The sequence below is a fragment of the Cervus canadensis genome, chromosome 10, assembly GCF_019320065.1.
Source record: "Cervus canadensis isolate Bull #8, Minnesota chromosome 10, ASM1932006v1, whole genome shotgun sequence".
Classification (NCBI taxonomy): Eukaryota; Metazoa; Chordata; class Mammalia; order Artiodactyla; family Cervidae; genus Cervus; species Cervus canadensis.
In genome coordinates, this window is record NC_057395.1 from 53,151,211 (window position 1) to 53,164,728 (window position 13,518).

General features: G+C 60.3%; 1 protein-coding gene across 14 annotated transcripts in view; it reads left to right on the plus strand.

The window, feature by feature from the left end:
* Positions 1–13,518, plus strand: part of KCNQ2 (potassium voltage-gated channel subfamily Q member 2) — a 49,039-nt gene that overhangs the window by 4,412 nt on the left and 31,109 nt on the right. For all 14 annotated transcript variants that reach the window (XR_006271647.1, XM_043479878.1, XM_043479884.1 and 11 more), the window contains exons 2-4: positions 11,829–11,919; positions 12,669–12,795; positions 13,085–13,260. Coding sequence is in view for 13 of the 14 variants with exons in the window: in XM_043479878.1 (XP_043335813.1) it covers positions 11,829–11,919; positions 12,669–12,795; positions 13,085–13,260 (394 nt within the window). In the remaining variant the exon portion in view is untranslated. The remainder of the gene's footprint in view (positions 1–11,828; positions 11,920–12,668; positions 12,796–13,084; positions 13,261–13,518) is intronic.

The window sequence follows — 13,518 nt, forward strand, 5'->3', positions numbered from 1 at the left end:
AAGCAGAGGCCGCCTCTGCTCCTGGCCGTTGCTCACAAGACCTGAGTCCCCGTCTAGTGAGCCACACCAGGCTGCCCCTACCCTTGGGAGATACCCTTACCCTGAACCCACTAGAGAAGGAACAGGGTCCAGGGGACCGAGGGTACTCTGGGCCTTTCGTGGGAGGTGCTGAGGGCTGGGGGGCGTGCAGGAGACCATGGGGAGGGCTGAGCTTCCTTGCCGAGGCGCATGAGGAGGATGGGGAGGGGGCGGCGGGGGGGGCCGGGGGGTCACTGGAAGCTGCTGCCCTTTCAGGGGTGAAGCGTGTGAGGGACGTTGGTCCCTGTATGATATCTCGTTGCTACAAACCATGCTGCTGGGTTAGCTGGTATGCGGGTCACTGAAAATATTCTTGAGTATAAACGCAGGCTCTTTCCTGGGTGGGCACATGCATTAGTACCAGATGTAACCTCGTCATCCCCACACCCTCTTAGGCGCAGCTTGAGGTTATAACCAGTGGTGGTTCAGAGGACATGTGTGGGTGAAGGTGGGAGGGCGGTGGGGATAGGGCCTCCAGGCGAGCCTGGTGGGGATCCTGCCCTCCAAACCGCTCCTGCAGCAGGGCTGTGCATGTCTGTGTTTGTGACGTGGGGACACCGTTCTGGGCTTGTCTCCTGTGAATCACTCAACACAGCGCCTGGCGTGTGTGATGGTCACGGGGTCCTGGCTGCATCATGAGTTGCTCTGCAGGAGGAATTCCAGGCAGATGGAGGTGGGCACGCCTGGGACAGCACCCTGGGCTGTCCGCCCTCAGCCCAGCCCTTAGCCCAGTGGCATGTCCTCGGTCCCATTGGCCAGGGGCTGGCCTGGACAGGTGTTCGGGGCTGCTGTGAAGTAGTGGCTGCATGATTAGACCCGAGGCCCAGTCTGACGCTGTGTGTTTGTCCAGGGGGACTGGCCAATCCCTAAAGGACCTCGCTTGTTCTGCTGCTGCCCAGGTGCTGGGGGAGGTCTTCCTTCCATCGCTAAGTGGTCCTAGCACCTGGTACCTCCAAGCGAGGAAGCCACATGGTTTTGGCTTGAAAAGCATCATGGCAGGCAAGTTGTAGCCATGGACCTCAGACCATAATGGGGACTTCAGGTTTCCCTGTGGGCTATGTGCCGATGAGCTGCTGTATGGTGACTTAGCGCCATGCCGGCCACCGGGAGGAGCCCACCTCCAGATGGCACTGCCCCAGGTGCCCGGCTGTGCTTTCTGACAGCTCTGCAGCCCCGGGAAGCAGGCCTCACCTGTGCCCTCCCGGCTGCAGGCCACCCGGACAGCAAGGCTGCGCCAATTTGGTGAGAGCTAAGGTGGAAAGAAGAGGGGCCTGCAGTCCCACATTGTCCCCCGGGGGACTCTGCCTTCCACGTGGGGGAGGGTTTGACAAAGCTGCCCCCCTCCCTCCACTTTTGTGGGCAGCCATTGCCCTGTGACTGTTCTCACTTCCCTGAGAGCTGGTGGGGTGGTGGTGAACCCCGAGACCTCTCTTGGTGACGTGGGTGTCTGCGGGAGGGGTCTGGGGCAGAGAGATGACTATTTCTAAAGGTTGTCTGTTCCTCGCGTGAATCAGGGCAGGCTTGGCCAGAGTTGGAGGCAGGTGGTCCGGGGGCTGTTTTGCACACAAATGGTCTGGAGTTAGATGCTGAAGTCAGTTGTTTGAAGCTGGGCGGCACCAAGCTTTCCATTCATCCAAGAGGAAGCTGGGCTGGGGATGTGTGGGTCTCCAGGGCCCTGGATGGGTCGGCTGTGGGACCCTTGGTCCCCCCGAGGGGTTGCTGCAGAGCCGCAACCCACATCCCCCGATTTGCTCTGAGTTTGCGTGGCTTCTTCCGCAGCCCAGACAGAGCCTGTGGGGGAGGCAGGCCCCAGAAGGTTGTGAAGGTTGTGAAGGCCTGGCTGTGGGAAGTGTGCATTCTGCCATGGAAAGTGGTTCCCCTGGGGATAGGAAGGATGGTGCCCATTGGAGGGAGAACAGGGCTTTTGTCAGGTGTCATGACACTGGCGTGCGAGCCCAGATGAGCCCGGCTCATGAACAGATCCAAGGCTACGTACTGGTGAGCGGGGCCACCAGCACTCAGCCAGGCAGGTGATGGGCAAGGCCCTTGGCTTCTCTAGCAGCCCCAAGGACGTGGTGAGACCCCTGGTCTGGGGAAGGTCTGCCTGTGAGGGGACTCTCACTTCTCCTTGGCCACCAGCTGCCTAGAGTTTTGGTCCCACTGCCCAGCATCTGGGATTGGCCAAAGAAAGGGGACACCAGACAGGCAGGCCTTTCCCGGCAGCTCCTTGTAGAGGCCATGGTGGCTTCACTCAGTTGAAACAGGAGGCTGGGTGTGTTCCAGCTTCCATCCCTGAGTCTGACCTTCACCCTCAGGATGTGCTCAGATCTGAGTGTTCTTAGACTTTGCCTGCTATCTGTCTTGAATACAATTAGTTCTTTATTTTTTTTGGATTATCTGGAATAATTTTGTAGTTTTGTGCAGAACATGTTTGTTCCAGAAAGTCCTATGAGGAGTTGGTGGAAACTGTCCTCAGCGATCCCTTGGCCATCCGCGGTGGTGGCAGGTCTCAGCTCCCAGGCTGTTCCTGGCAGTCTGCTGCGTGTGGCCCCTACCCAGGCCCCTTCCTCCCCTAGGTCCTGTCTGGCCCCCCTTCCCTCCTTGGAGCTTCAGTCTTGACCCAACTAGAGAGCTTAGAACTCTTGAGTTTGCTTTTCCATTTAACGCTTGGAAAAATACTTGAAGGGTTTGTCTGAGGAAAAGGCCAGTTTCAAAAAAAAAAAAAGGCCATTTTCTCCTGGGATCCCAGGCTCTGGGGGAGGAAGTGGGGTCATGGGGGGTGCAGAAGTTGGGGGAGCCTGGGCAAGCACCTGCTAATCTGTTTCTGTTCCTGCAAGCAGGGCCCTGAGGGGCTGCCAGTCCTGCTGGGCCATATCCACGGGGGAGACGGAGGCTTGATGTAGGATGTAGAGGCAGTACTGGGACGGCCCTCCAGCAGGAGGGCAGGGTCTGATGCAGGGTTCTGACTTTCACCGGATGAACAAGAAGTGGGAGTGTTTAGAGCTCAGCCTCTGGTGGGGGGTGGGTGGTTGGGGTCAGGATGGGAGGCTGGGTCCTGTGTGACTGGAGGGCCGGGCAGGGCACTGGCCGTGGTCCTGATCAGGAGCCCTTAGCCAGTTCTCCCTGTGAACTCCGTGCAGGACCGTGGAGAGCGGGAGCTTTGTCCATGACTGGCTGGCGCAGGGAAGGGGCTCCTGGGGCAGACGCATGGCCACCCTTTGTCTGGACCACTTGCTTCTGTCTCCAGATTCAGCTGTTTGTGCTTAGAGGGCTCTTTCCTCCTTGGTTAACATTCTCCAAGATGGTTCTCTCCAATCTGCAGTTTAATTAGCTGAGAGCTGAATTAATATCGTCTGGATGGAAACCCAGTGTTTCAGGCCATGCAGTGGGCAGACAGCACCGCGTGGTCTGAGGGAGGGGGCTGGCGGCCTTTTAGAGAAACACTTGGTTATGGTGCATTATCCTTTCTGATTCCGAACACTGCACACGTCCGCTGTAGGAGACGGAGAAGATGCAGAAAACCCAAGGAGGCGCGTTTGTCATTCCTGATCTGTTTCTGAGCATCTGTGTTTCTCAAAGGAGATCAGATTCAGACTCTGTCACCCTCCTCCACGCTGACCGTGCACAGTGGGGATTTACCCGTGGAGTCAGACAAGCCTCGGTTGGGCAAATGTTGGACTTTGTCTCTGTCATCAAGGCTCCCTGTCTCTCCGGAGTTGGGGGAAAGGTGGCCCTGTCCCCGATCCCTTACCCTGTGCCCTTGGTGGCTCTGGGTGCTGGCCTGGGGAGGGGCCCTGGGGTCAGGACCAGGGCTGGCCCAGGAGGGGGCTTGTTAAAATGAGGTCCTGCGTGAGGGTGAGCCCTCCATTGCTGGAGGCGTGAAGTGAAGGCTGAGAGGAAACCGGGGGTGTCTGTAAAGGACCAGTGAGCTGGGAGCCATGGGAGCGTGGCAGAGGACCAGCTGGAGAGCTACTTGGAGGGTCTTCAGGAAGAGTCTGGGGGAGCAAGCCTGGCTGTCCTGTTAACCTGGGGGCAGTGGGCGGGGGGTGACTCTGTGAGAGATTCTGAGTCAGGAGAGCAGTGGTTGGGATGCCCTGAGCCCTGAATGGCTCCTGTGCTCACAAAGGGGATGTTGGATACCAGGGGTGTGGTCCAAACTGACCTCCTAACTGGGGGAGCCCCTCTACCCCGAAAGCTGGTGTCTGCCCTGTGTTCTGAGCCAAGTAGCCTGTCCACTGCAGTGTGCCCTTGGGGGACCCCTCCCCACCCCACTCCTGCCCAGGCTTCCACATGGCAGGGCTGTGGGACCTGTATGGGCCAGAGTGAGCTGTGCTGACCGCCTGATCAGGGCAGTTCCCAAAGGTGCCTGTGTTGGGGGAGTGTGTGGCAGGCCTGGGAGACACACCTCCAGAAGGGGCCCCCAGAGTGAGCCAGGGCTGGGGGAGTCCAGGCCTTACGAGGACAGAGCTTAGTGAAGACCATGGAAGAAAACACACCTGGAGGGGACCCTCTCCCATGACTGAGGAAATCAACGAGCTAGTGGCTGTCTGCTCCCTGCGAGTGGGTGCTGAGGCTTCTCTAGGGGAGGCTGGGGCCCTTCTTGCCCCCAGGGGCCTCAGAGCAGTGTCTTTCCTCTAAGGATGGGTCAGGTTCCCTATTGGCAGGGGTGCGGGAAGCAGTGTGTGGGGAGGGGTGGGCTGTCTGAGACTTTCTCAGAGGGAAGCTGAGGCCCAGGTGGGAAGGCTGGCCTGGGCGCAAGCACGTGGATGGGGCTTCACCTGCTTCTTCAGAGCCTGACAACCTGCCCGTCTTTCTTTTGTAATCGAGGTGAAACTCACAGAATGTACAATTAGTCATTCCAAAGTGGCCAATTGGGGGCGTTTTTTGGGTTCACGGTGAGGGGCAGCCACCAGCTGTCTGGTCTTGGGACATGTTTGTCCCCCCCTAAGACACCCAAGCCCATCCAGTCTGTCTCCCCACCTCAAGCCCCTGGGGCCGTGGCTCCTGTTCTGGACATTTCATGGGAGCGGATCACATACTGTGTGACTTTCTCATCTGGCTTCCTTCACTGAGCGTCATGTGTTAAGGTTCATCCAGGTTGTGACCTGGGTCAGTGCTTTGCTCCCCTTAAAGGCCGAGTATATTCCACTGCAGAGGGGCCAGTTGCCCACTGTGCATCTGCTGATGACCTGTGCGGTGTCCCCCTCAGTTTGGGGTGTCTGGAGCTGCTGTGAACACTTGAGTTCATGGCTCTGTGTGGATACATGCAAATATTTCCTGTGTTTTTAATGAGTGCATTTGCCGCCTGTGAACTCACGTGTGGCCAGGCTCCCTGGGGTGTGCGGTACTCTCCTGGTCCCAGGACCCCCACCCTCTGCCTTCAGAAGCCTCTGGGTCCCTTGGGCCTCTGTCCATGGCCGCTTCTTGCCTCCTTGCTCCCAAACTGTCTGGTGGGTCTGCACTATTGAGCCTTGTGTGATGGAGGCTGTGGGCTGGAGCTGACCTTGCCCTTCGTCGGGATGTGGGCCCGCCCCATGTGCAGGTTCTGGCTGCACACTGTGGGGATGGATGAGCAGAGCAGGTGAGGGGAGCCGGCACGAGGATGATCAGGGGCCCCAGGAGAGAGAATGGAGGGAGGTGGGGGCCTCTTGCAGAAGGTGACGCTGAGCATGGCACCTGGGCATGAGGAGGGGGTAGCCCTGCACTGGGCATGCAGCAGAGAGTGCCAGGCAGTGGAGGAGAGTGTGCAAAGGCCCTGGGGCAGGCGAGCTGGCAGGAGGAGATGGGTGCTCCTCCAGGTGTCTTGGTGAGGTGGCGGGTGGTGGGAATGGGGAACAGAGAGGTGGATTGCAGTCAGGACACATTAGAGGAAGAGTCTGGGGGAGCAGGCCTGAGATGGGGTCTTGGCAGGGAGGACCCCTGATGGGGGCTGTGAGCCTGGTGGGGACTGTTGTGTCTGAGGAAGGTGGGGATGACGAGGGGTTCCATCCATGTGTGCAGGCTGGCGGCGGGTGGACTCTGATGGGGGATGGAGGGGAAATTCCAAGGCCATCCAGTGGTTAGGATTGCAAGCTTCCACTGCAAGGGGCACGGGTTCAATCCCTGGGCAGGGAACTAAGATTCTGCATGCCATGTGGCTAAAATAAACACATGAACAAAAAATACCCCAAAACCTGTTTGATGTGGGATGGAGGAAGGCACTCAGGTGAGCCTTTGTTCAATGCTGGGTTTTGGGTGCGGACAGGTGACTAGTGGAGAGTGGTCCCGTGTGGAGTGGGCATCTTGGGGATGAGATGGGAGGGACTTGGAAGTGGCCTCAGTGGGTGCTGAGCCAGTGGGTTTCCTGCCAGGTCCCCGGGGGTCCTCCTGTCTGGCCTGGCCCCAGGGAACAGCCCTTCCTGTGGCTCCTGGAGCCCCTGGGGCTTCACCACAGATGTCTACTCTTTTGGGGGTACTGGGGGGTCCCTTGGAACCTGGGACTTCTAACTGGTGAGTGGTCAGGGGACAATGCTTGGGAAGGGTAGGATCAGACATTCACCAGATTCACCCTGTGGCTGAGGCTTTGGAGGACAAGGGCCATCTGGGGTACTGGCCAGTGGGAGCATAAGGGGTCCCCCGAGCACACCTTCCTGCCCTGGGTGTTGGGAGAGAGAGGGCTGGATGTGTGGGTTGCTGTGGATGTGGAGTGACCTCTGGTCCAGCAGGGAGCAGGGGAAGGGGTTGGGGGCCAGGACAAGGGAAGCCAAGGTCATTTGTAGAGCCCTTGAATGCTGAGTCTGAAACTGGACCTTCCCAGGGTCTGAGATTCCTGGGTCGGGGCCTGTCAGATCCAAGGCACTGATTGAGCTCATGCTGTTTGCGAGGTTCCCAGTGCCCATCTCCTTCACCCCCATGGCCTTAGGCTCAGGTGGTGCCTCCAAGTACCTTCTGTTCTCCTGGCAGCAGGCTTGGTTGGCCTGGCTGGGCTGCAGTGGGCTGGGCACTGCCCCATTGGCGCTGCCCCTCTTCCCTGCCCAGGCTCCAGGGAAGAGGTCTGCATGGAACCTCCAGCTCTCTCCAACCCTGGCAGGATGACGAGTGGTTCCCTGCATCTGCTTTGCACCTTGAGCAGCCGTCAGGAATCCAGGCTTCCTGTCGCTCCCAGAGATTGGACGTGGCAGCGGATCCTGGAGGCAGAGCAGTTTATTAGGCAGTGAAATTAGATTCCAGGCTGCGGCACCGGCTGCAGTCCTGAAGGACGAGGCAGCGGGAGGTTCCCCGGGGACCTCACACGCTGGCTTCCCCTCCCCCGGCCTCTCTTGACTCCTGGGTCACCCACCCCCCGGGAGGCACAGTCTTATCAGAATGGACGTTATTCTGGGGACCCCGCCAGTGGAAGGGGAGCTCAGGCTTGGCCCCCACAGCCGCAATGAGCAGCTTCACAGCCTTTGTGCTCCCTCTGTGCTCTCATCTGTAAAATGGACGCACACCTTCCCTGTCTGTTGGTTGTTGAGTACCTGGCGTGTAGCAGACATGCTGTGGATTCCAGCCTGGGGGTGGGGCTCGATGTCAGTGACCCCTCCCTACTCTCCTCTCCCAGCTCTGGGGGCCTGGGGGCGAGCAAACGGGTGATAGCAACATGACTATTTTTCCTCCCAACCCTGCCACCTGCTTATGAGAGGTTTATCTCATTAAGGGCTTCCCAGGTGGCTCTTGTGGTAAAGAATCCGCCTGCCAGTGCAGGAGACGTAAGAGACGTGGGTTCGATCCCTGGGTCAGGAAGATCCTCTGGAGGAGGGCATGGCAACCCACTCTGGTATTCTTGCCTGGAGAATCCCATGGACAGAGGAGCCTGGCGAGCTGTAGTCTATGGGGTCACACAGGGTCAGACATGACTGAGCACATACGCCTATCTCATTAAATATGTAGAATGAGGCAAGTAATCCCAGCTACCTTTTGACTCAGTCTTTGGAGAGGGGGGAGTCTGGGTTGCAGGTACAACCTTGGGGGGCTGTCCCTGCCTGCACCGCGGCCCCCACCCTGGTGCCCTCCCAACAGTGACATGGGATGAGGTGGCAGAGGCTTAGTCATGTTTTTCCAGAAGAGAAATATTCCCTTAAGTCAGATGGGGGGAGGAGGCGGGAGGGAAGAGCCGGAGGCAGTGGGTTCTCCCTCCGGAAGTGGGGGCTGTCCCTCCCCAGAGCACAGGGGCAGGCAGACCACACACACACACACGTGCACCCAGGGCCTGCGGGCACAGCTGTGGGCTACCTGCCTCAAGGGTGTTGTCAGCCTTGGCTGGGGGGCTCCTATGGCTGTTGCCCAAGCCTCGAGCATCCTCAGTCCCTCCTGTCATCTCCTTCCTGCCCCTCCTCTCCATCAACAGAACCCTGCACTCAGGACCTATTTCAAAAGAGGGGTCCATCTCTGCCCAGAGCTCAGGCCATGGATGTCCCTCCTGCCATCTGGCTGAGGTCTTTCCTGCTGCTTCGGATCCTGCAGGGCTGGGGCCAACCCACCCCTCACCCCCTGCCGTGGCTGCTGGTAAACTGGGTGCTCTGGGTGGTGCAGGCCCGGCAGCGCACCTGGGCTGTGGTGGTTCTGGCTGATGCTCACTCTCCAGGTGGCCCACCTCCCCCCTGCCTAGGTGAACAAGGTCCGCTGTGCCTGCCTGCCCGGCCCCACTGCCTGACCCCCATCACAGCGCCTGGAGTCTGGGGCTGGGGACCAAGTGCTCGAGATGCTTGTCTCCATGGCAACTGCTGCCAGGGAAGCATCCTGACATTGAATTCATTATCATAATTAGCCACCACGTACTGCCTTTGTGGACACCTCCTGCCACCGCTCCTTTCTTTCCCTGCAACCTGGACAGTTCCTGGGCTGGAGGGCATGAGGACTACCCTCCCCCAGGGCCTGGGGCCTTGGTCAGGTGGCAGGGAGAGGTGCAGGATGATGCTGGGCGTTAAGATGAACCTTGCAGCAGAGAGGCTGGTCTCCCAGCGTGCTGGGGGTGGGGTGGACCTGCTCACCGGTCTGTCTGGGAGGAAGCAGACTCTGGGGCCTGGGGGGTCAGTATCCAGCACATAGCTGGCCTCCCAGGGCCCCAGCGTTGTTGGCGGTGTCTGCCCTGCACCTCTGCAACTCCTCTCCTGAGGAGGAGCGGGGCAGACGGAGTTCTTCTGAGACACAGCTGCCAGCTCTGAGGAGTCTGCTGGAGGCCAGAACCCAGGTCACTAAGGCAAGAGAGACCCTGCCTGGCTCAGATTCCCCAGCATCTCCAGGATGCCCCGGTGCCCAGGGCCCCAGCATAACTGCAGTGGGCACCTTGCAATGGCCACAGGGCTAGGGGTGGTCACCCGTGTTGTCCTGTGGGAGAGCGGCACCCACGTCTGAGCTAGCCCCCCACCCCTACTAGCTCCAGTGGAGGCCAGGCCCCACTGAAGTGCCACTTATCACCAAGAATGCAGTGTCTCAAACCAGGAGGCCAGAGGCAGAGCCCCCTCCTAGGCTTGTAGGGCCTCTGCCTCCCTGTCTCTAGATGGGCATGGGCGTTGGAAGTCTTGCGGGCCAGGCTATGGCTGGATGCTGGGTGGGGATGGCCATCAGTCATTGAGGTGCCTGCAGATGGGAGGGCCCTGGAGTAAGTGACTTCCATCAGCCAACTGCCTGCGAGTGGCCAAGGGCTGTGGGGGCATCATTGCACTTTGGAGGTGTTCCTCTAGATCTGTGGGGGCCCCACCTGGACCTGGCAGCACGGTGTAAGGGGTGCTCGCTCCCTGGGGGCGTCTGCCGCCCTCCTCTGCTTCCTCCTCGTCGAGTGGGCGTGCCAGCCTTTTTCCAAGCGTCCGTCCCGCTGACTCCCCTGCATCCCCTGGCGGTGCCATCTGTGGCCATCTGTCCCAAAACATCAGAAACAAAACTGGGAGTGTGGCCGGCACTTTCCGGGGGTGGGGGAGGAAGGCTGTGAGGTCCCCACCTTGGGTTGCAGGGTTGCCTCCTGAGCTGCTGATGGGGCTCCCGACAGCCTGGCCTCTGTCTGCTGGGAAGAGTGGGACATTCTGGAACGTTCTGAGACGCTGGCAGAGCCACCTCGAGGAAGCCAGGCTGAGAGGGCCTGGTCACCCAGAGTCCTGGCCTTTCCTTTGTTCTCTAGAGGAGTGTTCTTATGCAGTACAAGGAGCTGGGGTTTGTGGTTGTGGCCCTGGGCTCTGCCTGCCCGACAGACGAGGATGGCATCAGGCACCCCGGGGACCCTGATCTCCAGTCTGGTCAGACTCGCCCTCTGCCGGGTCCCGGGCTCACTGTCCACCCCTTACACCTCTCCAGGGCCACCCCACTTACTCTTCCCTCTGTCAGGAACAGCTTCCCTTCTCTGTTGGCCCCACTGGCTCTTCACCCTGCAGTGTGGTGGACACCTCCTCAGGGAAGCTCACCCGGTTGTATGTCCCCCCCCAGCTCCCGAGTCCTGGTACTGAGCTGAGCTGGGTCCCGGTACCCCTTCTGAGGTGGGCGACCCTCTCAGTCTCTCCCACCACCCAGGCCTGGGCATCCTGACCATTGCCCTGGGATCTCCTCCAACCCTGGCAGACCCTCTCTGGGCATGTGGGCTCCTTCTCACCAATAGAGTTGAGGGGAGGATACTGCCAGCAAAGATTTATGAATATAAGGCACATGAGACATCTGGACATTTTTGTCCCTGGGCTCAGCTAATTGAATAAATTGGCTAATGAGCAAAGGAAATTAATTGCGGTTTTGAAATGTGACCGTTTCCTCGCGTGCCTTTTGTCTGAGCCAGCGGCCTTCAGATAGAGCCGGGGGTGATGATGGAGCCAGGGACACGGATGGAGCCAGGGGCGATGATGGAGCTGTCTTCAAGGGGCCATGCTCCAAGGAGGGGCTGGGTCGGCCCTGTGAGGGGGGTGGCCTGTGCCTCTCTGGACCTTGTTGCCAGGCCTCTTCCAGGCACGTGGGCAGGACCACTGGAGGTACCCCTGGATCTGGCTGAGGCTCAGTAGGCCTTGGCGCTGAGCACCCCCTTGGTGATTCTGGCCAGACTGGGCAGGCCGGGCCCAGTCTGTCGCCATGGTCAGGCTGAGTTTGGACCATGTGGCGTTGGCTCTGAGGGTCTCATTTCCACTCCACCTCTGCCACCAAGGAAGCCAGTGGTCTCGACACCCAGGGAAGGTGGAGCTAGGTGCCTGGGGTTTCCCAGGTGGTGATAAAGTGGGAGGGCACCTCAGGAGCCCTGGACCCCTGTCAGCAGCCCTCAGGGGCTCTGCTCCCTGGGATCCCAGCCCCACCCTGTCCCCTTTGGCTGGACGCCTGCTGCCCAGCAGTTCCTGGTTCTGGAAATTGACCAGTTCTCTGTGCCCCCTCCCAACACTGCCTGCAGGTGTGTTCTGGTGGTCAAGGATGCTGGACGGCATGGGTGAAGCCGGTGTGAACTAGGGGACAGGAAGTGTTTGCCTGTGAGCCTGGCAAGGAGAGCTGTGGACAGGGATGGGGGACCATGCCTGGGGTGCCTTGCTTGGGGGTGGGCTGTGGCATTTGCTCAGTTCTCATTTGCCCAGTGACCCAGGAGGCTGTGCCCCTTGTTTGTTTTAGGAGCTTTGGGAGCAGACAGACAAGGGACACGTGGTGGGTGTCCTAGAGAGCAGATGAGGCTGGTCATTGCCATGGAGCCCTGGGGGGCGGGTGTCCCTGCTCTGCCCTGTCCCGCTCTGTGCCACTGGGCACCCGGCCTGGCTGACCGCCCTCTGCTCCGTCCCCAGGTTCCTGCTGGTCTTCTCCTGTCTCGTGCTGTCCGTGTTCTCCACCATCAAGGAGTACGAGAAGAGCTCTGAGGGCGCGCTCTACATCCTGGTGGGTTCCGCAGGATGGCGCGGAGGGCCTGATGGCACTCGAGGCCGCGGGTGGCAGCCTGCCCGTGATCCCGTTGATCTGACCCTCCAGGTCCCCCACTGGCAGGGACCCCCCACCCTCCTGGCACCCACTGTTCTTCTTGGTAGCCCTTCGGTTCCTCCCAGTCTCCCCTCCTGACGTTGGTGATGTTGCAACTTCCTCAGCCTCCACTGGCCCCTCCCTACAACACCCCAGCACCCTCTTCCCGGCCTGCCCCCCCACCCTGTGTCATCACAGCACCTGACAGCCCCCGCCCCCACTGTCCCTGTGCCCTTTTCCACCTTTCGTTCTCACTGGAGCCTGAGGGCTCTGGTGGCCCCCTCCGCCTTGGAGTGCGGGGTGTTTCCCGGCAGATGTGGGCGTGGGGTGGGGGTTGTGAAGCTCGCAGCAGTCCTGTGATGGGTAGGGGTGGGCGCCATGGCAACTGCAGGGTGATTTCTGTGTTGCTGTTGGTGATGGAGGCAGGGCTGCAGGGAGGCTGATCCTGCATCCAGATGCACCTCTGGGGAGTCCTCCTCCCCCCTGCCCTGTGTCCTGGAGCTGCCCCAGGCCTGGGAGCACCCCCCACTTGGCAATTACCTGAGACCTTCCATCAGCTCTGCCCTCTGTGCCCTGCATGCACGCCAGCTACACAGAACGGGGCCACACACCAACTACACAGGACGGGGACCCCCCCCACTGTAGTGGCTCAGCTGCAGTGTCACCCACAGGAAATCGTAACCATTGTGGTGTTCGGTGTGGAGTACTTCGTGCGGATCTGGGCTGCGGGTTGCTGCTGTCGGTATCGCGGCTGGAGAGGGCGGCTCAAGTTTGCCCGGAAGCCCTTCTGTGTGATTGGTGAGGCCCGGTGGGGGTAGGTGGGCAGGCACAAATGCAGGACCGGCTCTTTCTGGAAGTTTCTTCCCACCTGCCCTCTTGGCGTCAGAGCCCATGGTTGATGCAGCCTGATTGCAGGGCAGTGAGGTGCTGGGCAGCCGTGCCCAGGGAAGGGTTGGGCTGGGTGGGCTGTGGAACCAGGCCCTGCTGGCCCTTTGTGTGTGTCCATCTGTCCATCCTCCCGGAGCCCTGGTGGGGACCGCCCTTCTGCAGCAGAGGGCCCACCCCCCAGCTCCGCCATCTCCCACAGACATCATGGTGCTCATCGCGTCCATCGCCGTGCTGGCTGCTGGTTCCCAGGGCAATGTGTTCGCCACATCGGCTCTCCGGAGCCTGCGCTTCCTGCAGATCCTGCGCATGATCCGAATGGACCGGCGGGGCGGCACCTGGAAGCTGCTGGGCTCTGTGGTCTACGCGCACAGCAAGGTGACGGTGCCAGGCCAGGGTGCGGAGGGCTGGCCGGGCATGACGCAGCCCCTCGTTTCCTCTGGGCATCTTCCCATGACTTGACCCTTGACCTCGTCTCTCCAGCTTTTCTGCCAGGCCCGGTCCATTTGGGTCCCACCCAGAACCGGCTGGCTCCATGGTGGGGGGTGTGCTGGATTAGTGCCCATCCCCCAGTCACCTGCCCATTAGGCTGAGGCTCATGGTGGCCACTGGCTGTGGGACCCGCGAGGTGGCTGC